The sequence below is a fragment of the Salvia miltiorrhiza genome, chromosome 5 (genome assembly GCF_028751815.1).
Source record: "Salvia miltiorrhiza cultivar Shanhuang (shh) chromosome 5, IMPLAD_Smil_shh, whole genome shotgun sequence".
Lineage (NCBI taxonomy): Eukaryota > Viridiplantae > Streptophyta > Magnoliopsida > Lamiales > Lamiaceae > Salvia > Salvia miltiorrhiza.
In genome coordinates, this window is record NC_080391.1 from 12190725 (window position 1) to 12210716 (window position 19992).

The 19992-nt window shown below is 33.0% G+C and overlaps 1 protein-coding gene across 15 annotated transcripts; it reads left to right on the forward strand.

Annotated features, from left to right (window-relative positions):
• Positions 1 to 11514: 11514 nt before the first annotated feature.
• Positions 11515 to 19780, forward strand: LOC130986063 (uncharacterized). Of its 15 annotated transcripts, none has more exons than XR_009089150.1 (13): positions 11515 to 11757; positions 11854 to 11949; positions 12173 to 12256; positions 12468 to 12542; positions 12919 to 12999; positions 13155 to 13294; positions 14739 to 14999; positions 15251 to 15425; positions 15869 to 15952; positions 16154 to 16301; positions 17637 to 17830; positions 17947 to 19216; positions 19319 to 19780. XR_009089150.1 is itself a non-coding variant. In XM_057909336.1 (13 exons), exons 1-12 carry the CDS (start codon positions 11605 to 11607, stop codon positions 19191 to 19193), a joined length of 1668 nt encoding a protein of 555 aa, XP_057765319.1. In that variant the 5' UTR covers positions 11515 to 11604; the 3' UTR covers positions 19194 to 19216; positions 19319 to 19780. The 15 variants fall into 15 exon arrangements, 8 of the variants coding, with proteins under 8 accessions (XP_057765319.1, XP_057765321.1, XP_057765322.1 ...); XR_009089151.1 differs by having other exon boundaries at positions 19322 to 19780; XR_009089154.1 differs by having other exon boundaries at positions 16203 to 16301.
• The last annotated feature ends 212 nt before the right edge of the window (positions 19781 to 19992 follow it).

Consider the following 19992-nt stretch of genomic DNA (forward strand, 5'->3'; position numbering starts at 1 on the left):
AAATGATACTCCCTTCGTCTCAATTATATAGGTTGATTGAAATTTGCACAAGGATTTTAAAAAAATTGTTGAAAATTAAAATATCTATGTCCACGAAAAGTATGACATTTTTCTTTTCAGAAGACCCCATGTATATTTTCTTTATCTTTTATCCTTACAAATACCCCTTATATATATAGGGAAAATATCAAATGAGAATGGACAAATGTGGTGAGAATGAGAATGATTGCATAAACCAGTATATATGTTGCATAAAATGCTTGTAATTTGCATAAGCTGCTTGTAATAACTGCATAACGAAATTCAATTAATTAGATAAAGTTTTTGCCCCCTCCAGGATTCGAACCTAGGTAAAAAATTTATGCAGTATTATACTGCAACTTATGCAACACTATATACTGACTTATGCAATTATTATCATTTATCATGAAAGATAACATAATATATATATATATATATATATATATATATATATATATGTATGGAGGTTCAAATGAGAAACAGGATTTAAAATAAGAACGGAGAACCATCATCAATCCTTAGATCATGAATATCAACAATAGATGCATCATTTTGATGGATGAATGCACCATCTGGGTTCGAATCCTGGAGGGAGCGATTTTTTTTTTTTCATTTTTTCCGAATGCAGTTAATTGTACAGCGAATGCAGTAACTTTACATGCTCGTGCAGTGGTCTCAGTTCTTGTTTTAAATTATGGTTTTCACTATAACCAACCTATATATATAGGGTTAGTATCCTGTGAGAATTTATGATTTAGTGAGAACTAAGAACTATCCTAAACCTTTGATTTTTATTATTAATCCTACAGATCAAATTAATAAATTAGCGTTTTTATTGTTGCTTCCATTTAAAACATATCCAGCCGATTTACATGATTAAGGGCATTTGTGGTATTTAATTCAAATGAAAAAACCGTGTGCATTAAATGATTTGGTAGAATCTCATAGTTTCCGGTTGACTAAATGAAAAGATTGCTTTTTTTTTTTTTTTTTTCCGGCTGTGAATATCACCGCCATTTTTAACCTATCAACTTCTGTCACTATTCGTCTATCCAAAAGAAAATCCAACACATTGAATATCGAGTCTTTACGGCTTCGATTATAGAGTAAAGGCTTTGGAAGGTGTCATTATTCATCTATCACAAAGAAAAACTACGAAATCCTAGGTGAATACCGACGAGTTCGCTGAACATCACCACCATCGAACAAGGTTGGTATATATCGTTTTTGTGGTTTCGCCTTTTTTTTGGGGAAATGGTGCATGTGTGAAGGCAAACATTGCAAACATTGACAACCCATATCAAAAAATGGTGTATTTATTGCACCAAACAAAGAATGTGATGAGGTTTGGTTTTATGTGTTTTTATTTATCTTACAGTATTTCGCCCCTACGAAACAATCCAATCAATATCAATATTCAATTTGAAAAGTGGGAAAGCTGCGCAGTTGTGCTTTTGGATCTATGCCTAAAGGACTCCCCCTCGCCCAGCTGCTATATTTTTCATATTCTCTCTTTTTATGTGCTTATATATTTTGTGTTAATATATATGAGTAGCCTAAAATATAAAAATACATTTCAAAAAAGCCACAAGTATAAAAATATATCAAAACTAGCCATTTTGCATGAAAATACTATTTTGCCCATTGATAGTGACATAAAGTAATGTGTTATTAAAAAAAATAAAAAAACAATGACTACAACTCTTAAAGACATGTCCACCTACTTGAGTTTTGGTTGACATGCATGCATTTAATTATTATTTTTTTTGTAAATTTTATAAGTTTATTCTATTTTTATTGATTTTTTTCGTTAATCATTTATAGCAATACATTCTTTATTCCTTAAAATGTACTGCTACATTAACTATAATCATTTATCATAAGCCATTAGTAAGTACAAACTTACTAACTATAATCAAAAGCCATACATCCTTATTAGTAATTTGAAAATTCAAAAAATTATATTTTAGAGAGAGAAATTTTGAAATAATATATGGAGACACTACAAGAATTCAGATTTTCAGCCACACACGTAAATGTGGGTAAAAGTAAGATTATGTGTGGGTATATATATTTACCCACACATAATGCAAATGTCAACATGTGTCACAATAAAAGTGTAGAGAAAAGTTTTTACCCACGTATATATTTATGTGTGGGTAAATCTGTTTATATTACCTACACATATATGTGTCGTCAAAAGTGATTTTTATGTGTAGTTAAATAGCTTTTTTGTTATAATATAATGCTGATGTGGAAATTACGTGGATGGTGACGTGGCATTTGATATTGACAGGTGACGATTTATATGTGTATAGAAGTTGTCGATATTTCCTCCTATATCATGTCGACATGCTGACGTGGCATTTAAAGGATCCATATTTCCTCCTTGTCATAGAAGTTGTCGAGCAATCTAAACAGTAACACAAGAGTAGGATCAAATAAAGAAGGTAGTAAAGTATATAATCAATTAAAGGCACCTCACACTAATTAGAGCTAGAGTGTGAATATATAATTGATTCTGGAAGATTCAGCTTCATTTCATTTCAGTTAAGGCACCTAAACAAAATTGAAAAAAAAGGCATGTTCTTGAGTACACGGAATGATACACGAATATGTACACGAATGCACGTTTATGCCTCAAACGTAGTTTTCTAGTTGTTTATTTATTAATATATTGCATGCTTTAATATTTGGAGGTGGATGATGTATGGATCATAGTTTTTGAGTACACAAAGTAATACACGAAATCATACACGATATTATTTTAATACGATAAACATAGTTTTTTGATTGATTTATTGTTACTATAGTGTATATTTTAACATTTTCAGTTTGAACTACATTTAGATTGTAGTTACAGTAGGACAAGAAATTCTTAGGTCGAATGTTCTTGAGTACACGAAGGTAGGGGTATGCATTCGGTTATTTGGCGTTCGATTTTTGCTAAAACAAAATTTATATTCAGTTTTGAAAAAAAATCGAACCAAACCGAATTAACCGAATAAATCGAACTGAATTAACCAAATTTTTAAAATTTTAAACTTTGGTTTAGATCAGTTCGGTTATTCGATTTTGGATTTTTTGTTCACCCTTACACGAAGATATACACGAAACACTGCACAAATGCATTTTTATGCCACAAACCTAAATTTTTTGTTAATTTGTTGTTACTATAATGCATATTTTAATATTTCAAGCTACATATTATGTGCACGAGTCTTTACACAACTAGGGTTTTTCAGTGTACGAGTCTGTACACGAAACTACACACGATATGTACACAATTTTGATTTTCGGTATATGTAAAAGTCGTGTAATTTCTTTTAACATATGCCGTATCAACCTATCATTATGCATCATAGCGGCCATAAACCGCGGGCGCGGATCCTACTTTGATCTTCCGTGCACGAATCGGTGTACGAAAGCGTACACGATATTGTGCACGAAATCGGTTATACACGAGATTAGGGTACACGAATCATTCGTGTAGTGCAGTGGTTCGTGCAATGTATCGTGTACCATAAGGATTCGTGTACCCTAATTTCGTGCACCGTATATGATGATTGATTTTAGATCGATTATTGATTTAATCAATCATTATAAGTTGATGAAATGAACCAATTTATAGTGCAGTGTTATTAAGTGCACGAAGTTGTACACAAAACCTGATTCTTCAGTACACGAATAGTACACGATTACATAATTTATTCACAATTTCATCCCACACCCAACAAAAGCTCCAACAATTCATCCACAATTATAGTAATTTATTTATTTTTCAAATTTAATAAATAGCCAAAACATGTAGCCAATATATGATATTAGTCATTTGTTTATATTTATATATAGTTTTTATTTCAACTTTAATGTCTTCTAATACTTGTTATTTTATATTATAAGAGTAATTGTGTTCAAATTATTTTAACTGAATATATTCGAATTGAATATTAAAAATTTTTAAAATAAAGAAAATGCATATATGTGTGTGTGCAGGTTTTAGTGGTCTAAAAACAAGATATAATTCACAAACAATAGACAACATGATTCAATATATGTGTGTGTGCAGGTTTTCGTGTACCCTAATCTCGTGCACCGTATAGGATGATTGATTTTAGATCGATTTTTGAATTAATCGATCATTATAAATTGGTGCAATGAGCCAATTGAGTAGTTTTTATAATCTTTACTAAGAATGTCTTTAAAACAACAATATGGCTTATTATTCGTATAAATCTTAAGTTACTTCATTAATATTTATGTGGAAACAAATCTAGGATTATTTTAGGAGAATCTCTAAATGTTTTTTATAATAAAATCCGAAACAAATTTAGGATTATTTTTAGGAGAATTAGAATCTCTAATTAGTGGAAACAAATCAAGAATTATTTTTAGGAGAATTAAAATCTCTAAATTAGTGGAAACAAATCTAGGATTATTTTAGGAGAATCTCTAAATTAGTGGAGACAAATCTAGAATTATTTTAAGAGAATCTCTAAATTAGTGGAAACAACATAATTTTCGAACAAAAAAAAAAATTATTCGAAAAAAAAACATAATTTTCAAATATAAATAAACAAAATTTCAGAAAAAAAATATTATTTCGGAAACAATAAAAAAATAACATCTTGAAGCAAAGCTATGATTATTTTTAGAAGAATCCCTAAATATGTGGAAACAAATAAATAAAACATAAATTTTGAAAAAAAAATACATAATTTAATCTTTAAAAAAATAGTATTAATTTCTAAAAAAATAATAGCAGGAAATAAATCTAGAATTATTTTAACAAGAAACACAAAATTATTGGTAACAAATCAATAATAATATTTTTAAACAAATAAATAAAAAAATCAGGAATAAAAAATCATACAAGCTTCGAAATATATGATTTATATAATTATAGGAAATAAAAAACCGAAAAATAAGGCAACAAAAAAACGATAAATAAGGAAACAGATAAAACTTAAATATTAAAACATAATTTTCGAAAAAAAAATTAATCTTCAAAAAAATATTAATTTCGAAAAAACAATTTAATTCCAAAAAATAAATGATAATATTTTGAAACAAATAAATAAAAAAATCAGCAATAAAAAATAATATAAAATTCGAATTATTATAAGATTTATAAGTATAATTTTCGAAAACAAAAAATAGAAAAATAAAGCAACCGGCTCCCCCTAAAATTATAAGCCTAATCTAATTGATTAATTAATGGAGGATAATTATGTAAAACACTATATTCATAAAAAATCGGCTCCCCCTAAAATTAAGTGAAAGGCCAAAAATCACTACTCTTCAAAAAAAATTCGAGAGAGAGAGAGTGATTTTTGCTGACTTTAGAGATACTAAAAAATCAAGAGAGACAAGAGAGAGTGATAATTATAGTTATATTATTTGTGGTCCCCATTGAGGATATGCTTGTCTTTTTACTACAAAATGGCTACTTTTACTATAATTTTATATTTGTGGCTCTATTGAATATATTATTTATTTTATAGGCTAAATATAAATTTCCCCCATATATTTTTGTAAGGGAATTTTATGTGCTTATATTAAAGTGACTAGTAAGTATATCATCTTCTATCATTTGTATAGTGAAGCCTAAATAGGAAGGTTTTGTTTGGGTTTATTTCAAGTCTTTCATTTCAATTTCAAAACTTGTGGTTCTTGTATATGAATTATGAGGCAGCATATTGATTTTTTTATAAATGAAAGCAATTTAATATGATGAAAATAAATGAAAATATGAATATAAAACTATATTTGTTCGATTGTATTTGTTTGTATTTTATTTGGAACCCATTTCGAGTTTGTAATTATTAAAAATCATACATAGTAGAATCAAAAAGCGATGTTGTGATTACAAATTTTCAACATAGATGTGAAACTAGCAAATTCAAGTAAACGTTGTATTGTTTGACAATAAACTTTTTTTTAAAATATCACAACTCACAAGCTCTATGACATAATTTAAAAAATCTTCGCTTTTTACAAGAGCGCATGATTAGGAATTCAAATTCAATCCTCAAATCCTCTCACTAACTAAAGAAAAAAAAGAAAAGGAATGCAGTAAAAAAGTGAGTGTTTAGTTGGAGGTTGAATGGTTGATGATACACAACTAGAAAGTCCTATAAATAGATTTTGGTGTTTATAGTGGAACCTCGGAAAAACTATATGGAAAATTAAATGAATCGTGGCCTAAATATCATGATTGTCCAAAAAATATTAGTGAAAAGTGGATTGAGAAATGATTGATTTGTTTAGAAGTGAGAGAGTTTCTTTTTCCTTGCAGTGGTGTCCTCTCTCCTCACTCATACATCACGTGATCTTTTTCATACCAAATTTAGCATCTCCTCATCTTACTCCCGCTAACTCTCAAACGCAAGAAGAAAAACTCATTCTTCCCTTTGTCCCGTGAAGCTCCAGTAATATTCATTTTTGAGTTATTTCGTGAAATTTGAATACTTTTTTATATGATAATTTTTTTTATTTATTTACTTTTTTCATTTTTTCACTTATTATACTTAACACACAAAGTAATTCGTTCAAATTCGTGCCAACAAAAAATTACTCAAGTTTCGCGAGACAAAAAGAGTATTAATTACTTGTACTATACCTTTTAGTGACATTTATTTTGAAGGATTATCCTTCATAGATATAAATATTAAGATTAATCCATTATTTATTTTGATGAACTAAAACTTTAAAATATCCTTTTTTTTAGATATCCCATTAATATCATTCTATCATTGAGAAAAACTCTATTTTTCTCAAGTTTTACTCCCTTTATAGCGTTCCAAAAGTATAGAACAAGAACCGAGTCGGAGGTGTGACTATAGCGTTCCAGTTAACAATATTTCAAAGTTATAGCGTTCCAGTTATAGAACAAGAACCGAGTCGGAGGGAGTCCACAAAAGTTTTAAAGTTTTACTCCCTCCGTCTCAGTTATAGCGTTCCAAAAGTTTTAAATACAATGAAAAATTAGTATAAATAATACTTCCTCCGTCCTATAAAAATTGTCATAATTTTCATTTTTGGGGCGTCCACAAAAAATAATCTATTAGATTTATGGACACTACCACACAATAGATTACCCTCCTTATATTAATTTATGTACTAATGAGACAATTTCTCCACAACACAATTAATTATCATTATTAACAATATTTTCAAGGTGTGACTATTTCTCCACTCATAAGAACATCCACAGTAGTGAGCCCCTTAAAGGAAGTGACTCTTAGGTGGTCCCCATCACTTAAGAGCTAGCCTTCCCTACATTGGAGCTCTCTACTTGCGGGCTCTCTAATTTTATTTTTGTTTCACGTTGTGTGGAAATGTGTTAAGAGATCGTTGCTCGTTGTACTTTGTCACGCTTGCTCCCCAATAGACGAGAGCCTTTTGATCGGCTCTCTTTACGGTGTTCAGTGTGGTCTCGGCTCACAAAGTACATATGAGCTATGTCTTTACCTGAGTGTGATCGTCACATTAGTTAATTGTCGTCAGCATGACGGGTAACTCGGCGACGTCATTGTCTTGAACCATTTTTTTTTTTAAAGTTGATTCTCTGAATAAGATTCGTCGGAATGAAGGGGATTGATTCTTGAGAGAATGACAAAAAAAAAAAACATTACCGAATGAATTTGGGTTTTCCGATTATGAGCAGCATTTTGTGAGTTGTTGTTCCACCAATTTCTTTGATAACACTTTATGTAACAGCCTGGCTCCAGAGTTGACGGCTGTCCCCACAGACCAATACGAGTCTTTTCTAGCGTGTTTTGTCCTCACTCGCACTTAACATCATAGATCAATGGCTTAGGTCTCATGATCGCACTTAACATCATAGATCAATGGCTTAGGTCCCATGATCGCACATAACATCATAGATCAATGGCTTATAAATTCAATCAAAACCGGAACGAGGATCCTAATTGCACCACACCTAATTAAATAAATAAAACATTTCAATATGAATCCTAACTTAAACTAAAAAAATCCTATAAGCAAATCTATAATATAATTGTATATATCCGTGTATATATATGAAAAGCAAAAGTTATGTCTTACTAATATTATGAAAAACTTAAGAATTAACACTGTTTCGTAATTTGGAGAAATATAAGAATAGTGGAATTAAACTATTTAATCGAACTCATTTAAGGTTTTAATATAAACTAATTAAATATCAAAATTTAGTTAACTACTAAAAATTCGGCAGCCACCACTTATGATGTGATTAAGAAAAAAAATAGATATTAATTATAAAGTTTCTAATAGAAGTCTAATTAAGTATTTGAATTTATACGAAAACTGATTAAACTAAAGTCAGATCAAAAGTCTCAAACTTTACTTAAGAAACAAATTATAAAAATTTGATTAAACTAATTCTTTACAACATCAATCGAAATCTCTTTAGAAGTAAAAGAAAGAAAATAAACTAAAAAAAATGCATTAATCAAATATCTATAGCAAAGTGAATTTTTAAGGTAAGATAATTAAAACCAACTCGTATCTTATTAGACAAAATCGATAGATATACAATTGATAAAGCATTGATTTCGATGAGTGGAGGTTTTTTAAAAACAAATAATAATAATCAACCAAAAAATCTAGATTGGAACTACTTATTGATCATTACCGACTGCGATTTGAAATAAAACAAAGGAAATTATTATAACTACTTACTGAAAATGCGATCAACCCAAAGACTTTGATGAGAAAACTTGAAGACAAGAAAACTTATAGATAAAGTATTTTTTCTGCGTGTGTGTCCTTTAGGGATTAAAAATAGATCTTATATTTATACTAGTTATGAAGAGTTTTTGATAAGTATAAAAATTATATTCTATGTATATCTCCAAGGATAAAGAATAAAGATGATAAAAGAGTTCTAGTTCTAATAGGAATCGAAATAATAATAATAATAATAATAATAATAATAATAATAATAATAATAATAATAATAGCCTAGATAAAATAAATAAATGGTGCATATCTATATGTTTCATGTAATTATCTAAAAAAAATAAACTATAAAAGAAAATACTAATAATTCAACTTATATATAAATCTAAATATTTGGGATGTTACAATTGGTATCAGAGCGAACCTCTCCCAGTACGGTGTGGTTCGGGGACGAACCAAGCGGAAGCTGGTGGGCCTGTGACGCCCGGGGACGAAGTACGGAGTGATCGCCGGTGCAAAGAGGCACGGACAAAGAGCGGCTCCGGTTAAGACTTCCAAGCGGAGGGGCGCAGGGATGAACCGAAACACACCTGAACGAGAGGGATTTCGAGAATATGTTGGAATGGGACAACATATTCAAGGAGAGCTTAAAGGATTTGATTGGGCTACTCATATGAATAAGATGCATCTTCTTTTCTGGTGCCCACACGGAAGAAACTTCAAGGTTAAGCGTGCTGGCTTGGAGCAATTTCGGGATGGGTGACCCCCTGGGAAGTTTCTCAGGGAGCGTGCAAGTGAGGACAAAACACGCTAAAAAATACTCGTATTGGTCTGTGGGGACAGCCGTTAACTCTGGAGCCAAGCTGTTACACTTTATTTTTTTTAACGAAAAAAAAGAGAGAGATGAATTTAAGATGAAGAAGATGACAAAGAGGAGAATGATGTAAATTCAACCTTAATTATTTTCTTGAGAGTTACGACACCACAAAATCAATTTAAGACTAAATATTGGCCAAAATATCACTTCAATTGAAGAAGTTAGCGATATTAAAAGAATTTAGGGTGGTAATAAAAAGGCTGGACTTGAAGAATTTATAGTGATTAGAGTACGAAATTGTACTTGGATTGTAGGTCATTGATACTCATGTTTGGCTACTTGCCTCACTTGGCCTCAACCAAAATATAATTAGTTACTTACCAAAAATATAATTCGTTACGGCCATCAGTAAAGCATATACTATAGAAAAGAAGGAAATATCTCATGCATAATTGACATGTTGTGAACTTGTGATGTGATGCCCCCCACGTGTTATAGCACTATAAAATCATTAATATTTATATTAAAATACTATCGTGCTTGTACAAGAACCATAAGAATTGCCTGATCAAATTAGATACTGATGTCGGATTCTTTCTGCTAATAGTCGTACAAAATTATATATAATTCAAAGATAAATACTCTCTCTCTCTCTATCATTTTAATAAATTCACAAAAATTAATTCTTTTCGTTTCATTATTGTTGACCTATTCTTTTAGTGGAGTGTTCCATTAATATTGACATATTTTTATTTTTAATAATTATTTTACACTATAAATAATATGACCCACACATATTTTCAATCATCATTATATAATGTAATTTGAAATTTTTGAGTAATGTACATTCTTGACGGGTACGGACATTTATCAATATGTCTATATATATTTTTTTAAAAACCTAATCGCTTATTTTTGTATATTAATATTTATTATGTAATTATTCGAGCCTCTATTAAAACAGGTAAATTGTATGTGTGGATAGTGAACATGTATTACTATATATTTATGTGATGAAAACAAGTAGTAAAATCACTTTTTACATATCAAATTCAAATGTATGGCTCCGGTATAAAATTATTTTATTTACTATAAGTTCTATAACTATAAACACAATTAAAGTGATTGCTCGTCAAATTTCAACGGGTTACACACTAGTATATTATTATCTATTTTATATATGAACCTCTTTATTCACTTACATACAATAAAATTAGTTAATTATTCTTAACATTATTTAACTTTTTTCAACTCATAATACACTCAATTACTCAATCTTTTCTAGGACTATTATTTAGGGACATTAAATATCTTACAATATCTATATTATATTAAAAAGTCAATATTTCAAATTGAAAACAATTTCAAATTGATATCAAAATTGAGTGGCAATTTTGTGGTTATAATAAAATTGAAGATTTACTTGTGAACTATTCTTTTTATTTTCTTTTCTTATCTTCTCATCTTTTTTAGTTGTGAAATTCGATCAATTATAAAATATTTAATATGCATATCAAATTAAAGATAACGATAAGATATTTAATTTGATATATTTTTATATAAATATTTGATTTAAAATGTAAAATTTATATTTATTTAAAGATTAAAATTTACAAACATTATCTCTCATCTCTCATTTTTTTTTAATAAATCTAATTTTTCCATTGTTTTACTTATTAGTATTTTTTTGTCTTTTCATAATATAATTTTTATTATTGTGAATTATTCTATTATTTTTTAATTTTTTTAATATTCAATTCAAATATATTTATTTAAAGTTATTTTTTACTATCTTTATATATATAATAATTGAATTTGTATCAATTTTATATAAATATATTTATCGTGCATTGCACAGGTACAATGTTACTATGTTAGTGTGATGATAGATTAAGTAGTTAAGCTCTTGAATTTCTATTATGGGCCAAAGTTTCATCAGGTCTAATATATGGCCCAACTTAGGTACCTAAATTCGTATTCTGTTGGGCTTAAAAAGTTAGAACAGTAGTTGTGTTTAGCGTTTAGGAAATCAGAAATTCTCAGCAAAAATAGCTGCCGCTGGGTGACGGCGTTGCGGCATGGCTGGAGGAGGCGGCGGCGGCACCGGCACCGGCGGGCGCAAATACTCGTGCAAGACGGCAACAGAAACTCTGGAGTGGATCCATGGCATAATAGGCTTCCTTGCCCGTTACCGATTCTTCTTAGACGCTCACGTCGTCAATTTCTTCAAGGTAAATTTACTGCTTGTTAAATTAAATTAAAAGTTGGCAAATTTGTTTGCTTCAAGTATGTTTCTTGTGTGTGAATTTGATGGAGTGTTAAAACAGGATAGACTGTGGGAAGCAGTTGATGGAGAGTGGATGGATTGCCTGCGGAAAGAGCCTGTCGAGAAACTGCTGCAAATTCCTTCTGGTGTGGTCCAGGTATTTCTTCCTTCTCTTGATTTTATGCTGTTATATCGGCTAGTTTTGCGTTATGTAAGTTCACCTTTTTATGCATAATTCATGAAGCCTGACAACTTGCTCACTTGGAGGTAAATGAACACAATCAGTGATTTAAACATGATGCTTCACACGGTATAATGTCTCATTTTAACATGAACGTGGCAATGCCATTTGTAAATCACTCAAGTTTTCCTGATGCCAGGATCATTGGCCTGCTTCACTCAAGGACTATGTTCTCACAGTGAGGTCCCTTAGTCTTCCTCGGGACCAGGCAGATATACAGGAGGTATTTCAAGCTTAGAGCCATTCGCTATGTTAGTTCTAGTTATATCGTGGATTGATGGTGAACTATTCCTACATAGTTGAGGGAAAATATGTTAGTTTAGTTGAAGATGGCATCATTTTTTTGTCTTTATAATTATTTTTTTACTACCTAGCAAATTTACCAGAATTCATTAGGAGCATTTTGGGTTGAGTTTCTGCATTTGTCTTTCCAGGCTTTCCCAGGTGTCAGAGTAGCAGAACTGAATAACGTAATTTCCCAAGGCATGAACCGGAAGAAAAAACATGAAGTAGGTGGCATATGGTCACCTTTTTGCCCTTTCAATATTTTAATTTCGTCGACAGAACAATTTCCTTATTATTTTGCGTATCAAGCATCTTGTAATATAAATTTACCTCAGAATTCATTCATCTACCCTGTATTTGCAAACAGGTCGCAAGTTAGTTCCGAAAGAGTTGGAATTGAAAAGATCTAGATAGATGAATTTGCCTTTAAAAATCTCATGTTAAAATTTCTGAAGAATTTCGAGAGAGGCTGAAGATAATGTAAACTAATAAACCACATGTCTATAAATTAGAAGTTAATATGATATCTTTTGGCTTTATTTGACAGTTACATTGGTGGAAGTTGGGTAACTTACTCATATTTGATGTTTGCCTGACTAGATAGAAGTCCTTGCTGCTGTTATTGGTTCAATTGCTAGGAGAGTTGGATCCAACACTGTCATCGATGTTGGTTCGGGTCAGGTGTTGTAGCTCTCGCTTTTCATTTCATGGATAATATACACATAGACACTTGCTCCACCCACATTCTAGCTTTTGCTTAGTTAGAGAGGTGTTGTACCTCTCTAACTTGTTCCAGCTTCGTTTAGATTTACTGGCTCTATGGTTTGGTTTTGCAGGGCTACCTTGCTCAAGTTCTTTCATTTGAGCAAGATCTTTCTGTAATAGCAATTGATGCCTCTTCCCACCATGGGAGCATCACTGATGCACGGGCTAAACGAATTGAGAAATATTATGCAGCTAAATTATGCAATTCTAGGTGTCAGATTTATTTATTATATTTATATTTGTTAGTCTTTCAATTTTCGTATACATGCTCTTTTATCACACATGCTCAAACTATTTTACTGTTGACTGGCTTAATTAGAAGAGCATTCTCCTCTCTCTCTCTCTCTCTCTCTCTCTCTCTCTCTCTCTCTCTCTCTCTCGGATAAACCTGATCAAATCGGGTGATAGAACTAGAAAATGGGTATCTCAACCCCACTACCTTATGTTAGCAGCTAAATGGTATAAGTTTCCTTCACCAGTGTCTTGCTTGCTCATTTGCTATTTTACAAGTTTATCTCTGTATGCATATGTGCATCTTCATCCGTTCTCTCATTACTGTGTCAAATACTCCCTCCATCCCACCATAAGCGAGGCACTTCTTTTGGTCACGAGATTTAAGAAGTTGATATTTAGTGTATTAATTATATATGTAATTAATGATTTTAAAAGAAATTAATTCAAAAGAATTTCAAAAATAAGGGATGAGTATTAATTAGGACGATTAAGAAAAATAAGAGTGTAATTAGTTTTATTAATAGGGTCTTAAAATTTTATAAGTTTACCAAAAATGGAAACGACTCACTTTCGTTGGGACGGCCCAAAAAGGAATACGCCTCACTTTCGGTGGGACAGAGGGAGTATATGATTATGATCCGATGTACTTGTCAGAAAGAAATCAATCTAAGCTTACTTTCTTACATGTCTCTTGATATTGCTGAGAAACATTAGATTATCTATCCGATAGGCTCATTTATCATTAAATTTTTCTGTGCAATGGGACATTTAGTTTTGATTCAACTAAAATCAATTCTAGTTCATGAGCTTTTATGTGTAGTCTGAAATCCCATAAACAATTTACTTCTGTTTATAAGCAGCTCGACATCAGATTTGAGACGCTTGTGGGACTTGATAAAAAATCCATGTAGCCTACCAATTAAGGCTCGTGCACATCCCCACTTCTCTCATATAAATTATTTTAATTTTTTTATGTGTTTTTACTTTTTAAAGTTGGAGTACCTAAGAATGGACAATATGTCTTGTGCCTAATCTCTTCACCGTCCGTTATATGATTTGATGGCTTTGCTGTTACTCTTATGGTTCTATTCCTTTATTTCAACTCATTTAGCCACTAGAAATAATTATGGCCGTTTTCATATATGAACTCTACCCTTGTTTATATAAAATACAGAGAGTTTAAAGAACATTAACTTGTTTTCGTTATTTGAAAATTTCTCTAATAACTGAGTTGTTTTGCTTCTCATATTGGTCATCAGTTGAATTCATTACTCCTCTAATTTCTCGCCAAGCCTGTTTCTTGCATTGAGCTTGCTGCTGACTAAAGATTTCTGTTGGATTATGTTGCCTAAATCTGTATGCTGATTGAGAGAACTTTCTTTTGCCTTTTGTCTTAGAGACTGATTGAATTCTTGTACCAGATTACAAAATAAAGGTTTCAGCAGACCCAGAACAGTCACATGCCAAGTGCTATCCCCTGCGATGTTGAAACATGTCGGCAGCTCCTTAGTCCAGGTTGACGATTTGGATAAGCCTATTATTATCAGAGGACAGGCTGATAGAAAATCCGTAGAAGAAACTCATGGAAGTAAATCTCTCTCATCCTTGAAAGACAATGCCAAGTCTTCATTGGTTCTGGCTGGACTGCATGCCTGTGGAGATCTTTCAGTGACTATGCTTAGGTGAAAGTCAGATAATATCTTATGTTCACTAGAGTTTTCATGTTAGTTTGCATGGATAAGGTACCTTATATTCTTTTGTCCTAAGCTTTTAGGTTACAAGGTAGCAATGATGTTGATGGTGGTACTATTTGAGCTTATTACGTTCAATTTAGTACAGTATTCATTCATGTTTCTTTTATACGGGATCATAGCAAAGCTTCTGCATTTAATTTGTTTAGTTCAGTGGCTGACTTCTAGTTATTTGTATCTAGGACATTCATGGAATGTGATGAAGTTAAAGCAGTGATAAGCGTCGGTTGTTGTTATAATTTATTATCTGAAGATGACACCATGGAGGCAGATAATCAATTTGGTTTCCCAGTGAGCAATGGTGCTAAATCTGCAAGTTTCAAGCTAGGAAAAAATGCCCGTGATCTTGCCTGTCAGGTAGCTTTCATTTTGACTTGCCTTCCAACACCTAATAGGTGCAATATTGAATTTTGGCTAGGTATTGCTCGGGTTCAAGGTACCGAAGTGCATTTGGTGCAGCTGAGCTATAACAAAAGTAGGAATGTAATCATGTATATAGTATAGATTTAGCTTCTCAATTTTCTACTTCCAATGAAAGAGGTTGGTAGTGCATTACTTTGTTTTTTTATTGGATGCTGCTTCAGCTAATATTTTGCTTTATTTTGATGTTAGAAGCTTCTTTTGTTAGCTGTTTCACCCTGTGTGTAGTTGACATATTGGCTTTTGGACCATTTTAGGATATAATGTTTTCGTCTACTTTTATTATTTTATGTACACAACCATTTCCAAAAAAATCTCTACATGAATTTCTAGTGGCTTTATGTGATCATCAACTATGTTGCCTTGATTAATTTCATTAGAGTCCAGATAGATGGAGAACTTTGGGAGAAGCTGCTGGCCTCCACAATTTTGAGCTTCATTCATTTCGTGCTTCCTTTCAAATGGTATGGACCACCGGATTATTTTTAAGATTTTTTTTCTGTGATCTGTATTTGGATTTAGCCCAAGCATTCCTTAGATTAAGCCAGTTGTTATCTGTGGCTGAATATTAAGTTAACCGTGGGCATAACTATGTTTAGTGCTAAAATGCATAAGTTACTTGATTTTCGAATTAAGTTTCACTAATCATGATGTTTCTGTTGAAGGTTCTGTTCCGGTACTATCCTGAAATCACATTTAAAAATCCTTCTATAGGCCGTCAAGGCAAGGCTATGCGCCGCCAACACAACAGAAGGATCCTGGAGTTGGATGCAGATTCAGCTGATAGTGCTGAATCTTTCTCTCAGAAAAATTGTAGGTCTTTCATTTCTTGAACCCAGCCTGCCGTAGTTGGCTTATCAGTATATGATGCTAAAGTTGATTTTTCTCTGTGAAATCTTCTGGATATCCTTTGAAGTTCCATGGTTTGCAGTTGACGCCAATTTAACTTATTAAGGACCAAGACATCCCCCACCCCCAGAATTAAGGAAAGAGAAACTGGTGCTTGTGTCAACTTATTTACTACTCCCTCCGTCCCAATAATGAAGACACACTTCATTTGGGCACGAGAATTTAGGGAAAATAGATTAGAGGGTTTATGGTATGTTTTAGTAATTGTTTTAAAAATCTGAGGGGTCTAATCTCTTTTAGGAATTAGACCAGTCGCCGGAAATTTAAATTGCTGCCGGCCACCACCGCCGACCAGCACTCTTCGTTGTCGCCGCCTCCCTTCCTCGGCGGAATCGCTGCCGGCGTGCTCTTTTCCGCCTCATACCCCCAGCACACCACACTCGAATCCGGACTGGAATCCACAATGGAGGGATTAATTGTACCCCAAAACAGAAATCTCTTCCTCAATTGAACCAAACCAAAAATTGAAGTCAAAATCGAACCAAAAAATTGAAGTCAAAATAGAACCCAAAATCTCTCTCCCTCTCTTGAACTCTCACTGTCTTTCTTGGGGATCTGAAGCCAAACCCAAAATTGAAATCTAAGCTTGTGCTGTTGACTTGGGAATCTGGGGAAGAGGTCGGATTTGAGGCAGCGATGGCGGTGGAGATCTGGAGAGGCCGGACCAGAGAAGCCATGGCTTCTCCTGCTGTAAAGAGATAGAGAGACACAATTGCTCGGCCTTCGTCAGTGTGTGGGCGAGTGGTTGGAGGGGCGAGGGTTGGGCGAGAGAAACAGGGAAGGCCTCTGCCTCGTCAGTGAATGGGCGAGTGGTCGGAGGCTCGCCGGAGGGCGAGGGGTGTTCGGTGGTCGGAGGTTGGATCTGGTTGAAGAGAGAGGAGAGCTGCTGTGTTCGGCGGTGGTCGTGGCTCGCCAGCGGTGACTTCGCCGAGAAGGGGGAGGAGATGGCCGGCGGATGTGGGTGTGTTCCAGAAATGGGCGGCGGGTTTGGGAGAGAATAGGTTAGAATAGTTTAGGGTTTCAACTTTTATAGTGTAATTAGGGTAGGATTAATTAAATGTAATAATACCCTAATTTTTTCCAAAAATAGAAGTGTGTCTATATTATTGGGACAACCCAATAAGGAAAGTGTGTCTTCAATAATGGGACGGAGGGAGTATAGTTTTACACCAGCTGATAGAAAGTTCTAATATCTATTTTGCATATAGTTTTATAACTTCTATTATGATACTTTTACAGGTTCCACCTGGGCTAGAAATTGTTTGCTTAATGAGCCTTATTCGTATCCAGAATCTTCAAATGAAGAGTCTCATGTTGTTAATAGATACTCCATGTTTGTGAAGTTCTGTAAGTCTGGATTAGATCGGCTTGAGTTAAATGATTTACAGGATATTGAATATTCTAGTGTGTGGAAGGAAACAGAAGAATTTTCTGTAAGTCAGTTTTCCTAAATTTCTGATTTTTTTTTCTTCCGGATGTTTTATGTTTGTTTTTTGATTAGAATCAAGATGATTTTCCATTTTTCCTTGTTTGGTTTTTCTTTATACAGGGTCTTGTTTCCAAATTTAGACGGAGAGGTTAAATCTTGTGATTAGTAGCATGTCAAATATGGTTGTCCATCACGATTGCTTTTCTTAGCATTCCCCGTAGTCCAGTCCATTGCTGTGGGAAGGGCTTGGGGTTAACTTGAGAAACATGATCAGGGTCACATTCAGACACAAGCTTGAGCGACTACACTGATCATGCCATTGACATTTGAGTTCTGAAAATCTTTTAAATGAGTGTTGATAAAAATATGTTGAAGAGATGTGAGCCATATCTTTATGTTGTCAATTTTCTGTTGGTAGTAGGACTAGGATGTAGAGTAGAGTACTCCATCCTCCTTTGGTATGGTTACTACTTTTATTACTTTTACTATTCGGATGTAGCTAAGTCATGAATTTCATTTTGTTTTTAATTAATGCGAAGTTATTAGATAAAAAATAAATAGAGAAATATAGAGTAAAAACATAGCTCCATGACTTGCTATGACTTGGTTGTTAGAATGCACTTATTAGGTTTATCAGTACATAGAAATTTTGCTATCTGAAATGTAGTTTTGTTAGTTCTGTGTATAGAAGGAAGCTATATAGTTGAAAAGAATAGTTTTCGAAAGATGAGAAATTTCATTGAGATGCTGGTTTAGGAAGTATGGTTATGCTACTTCTGTGAATTGTTTGAATATTGGTAAACTGATTATGGGCATCTTTAATTCTTTAGCGGCGAGAAGTTTTTTGCCTTCAAATGCGGTTTCATATAGTTTTCTGTGGCAATGCATGTTTAGATGCAGGGTTGTTAAATCTGATCTTTCAACAAGTGCAAAACTGTATGTTTTCCTTCTCTATCCATTTACAGGGTTTGCATGTGTTCGTGTGTGTCTCTAATCTACACATATTTAGGTGGTTTAGAGCCTCTTATGAAATGCTACTAGCTTTTAATATTTGTATCTGCTTGCTCAAATACAGATTCCTATGTGATAAGATGTTAAAAGGTTTCTTCTAAAATATATGATGGTTTAGTATTTTCTAAGTATATTATCTTATATCAGATGGATAAAATAATTGACTGCAGGAACTTGTTGGGCCATATTGGACACTACGGGCTGCTCTAGGACCTATTTTAGAAACTCTACTGCTGCTCGATAGACTACTGTATCTCCAGGAGCAGAGCAATGTGCTTAGTGAGGCAGTTATGGTGCCTTTATTTGATCCTGTATTATCTCCAAGGAATGTCGCTTTAATAGCTAGAAAGATCTGAAACAATCTTCAGACTTCAAGAAGGTCTGTCAAGTGATGCATGTTGCCCATTAATAATATCACATTTTTCACATGGGCTTCTTAATTTCAATCTTGATGTCTTTATGTCCACTGTCTACGCTGCAGCAGAAGTTGTTACCAAGCTGGCTGTAGATCAGAAGCTGCTGCTCTTGCCTGTTGCATTTAATGCAACGTAACATGTTTTCTGCATACAACAAGAGGTGGGTTTACTCACATTGCTTGAGTTTCACCACCATCTCTCTGATGTTCATTATTTTCACTTGGGCGAAGACGAACTTTCAATCTCTCTCGAGTGCTATGAGTAAAAAGGAATGCACCGTGTTAGTCATATGAATGCATGTCATCATGTCCACCAAACTTTTTTCCAGGAGTTGATTAATGCTTTTGTTTTTCACTGTAGTGGGTGTCTATGTGAAAATGGCAGCATCTTTTGTTTTCTCTGACTTCTGGTCTTTTAAAGGAGTTAGGACCAGTAAAATGCGTGCTCTTATTTGTAGCAAAATTTTAAAATTAGATTGGGTCTGGAACACTGCTTTTTTGTTCAGTGACATGCGAGTTTTTGTGTCCTCTCTCTTCTCGTTGAAGTCTTTTGCTTTCTCTTCCGTGTCGTCTACTATGTTTCAGTCTCGTATTTGATTTCTGTCTTGTACATGTGGAATACACCGAGATTGAAACGGGACAAAGAAAAGAGAACTAGGGTGGAAAGTAGTTGCGGTGGCCTACTGTTTGATGCGAAGGCTTATCATCCTAGATAAGCTTCTTTTGTTTATGTTTGGTCG

Excerpts from the sequence above, each read along its gene's own strand:
- LOC130986063 (XM_057909334.1), top strand. The coding sequence starts at position 11,605 with ATGGCTGGAGGAGGCGGCGGCGGCACCGGCACCGGCGGGCGCAAATAC. Across the intron at positions 12,257-12,467 it reads ACCAGGCAGATATACAGGAG|GCTTTCCCAGGTGTCAGAGT; the intron begins GTATTTCAAGCT and ends TTGTCTTTCCAG. Across the intron at positions 15,000-15,250 it reads CTTTCAGTGACTATGCTTAG|GACATTCATGGAATGTGATG; the intron begins GTGAAAGTCAGA and ends ATTTGTATCTAG.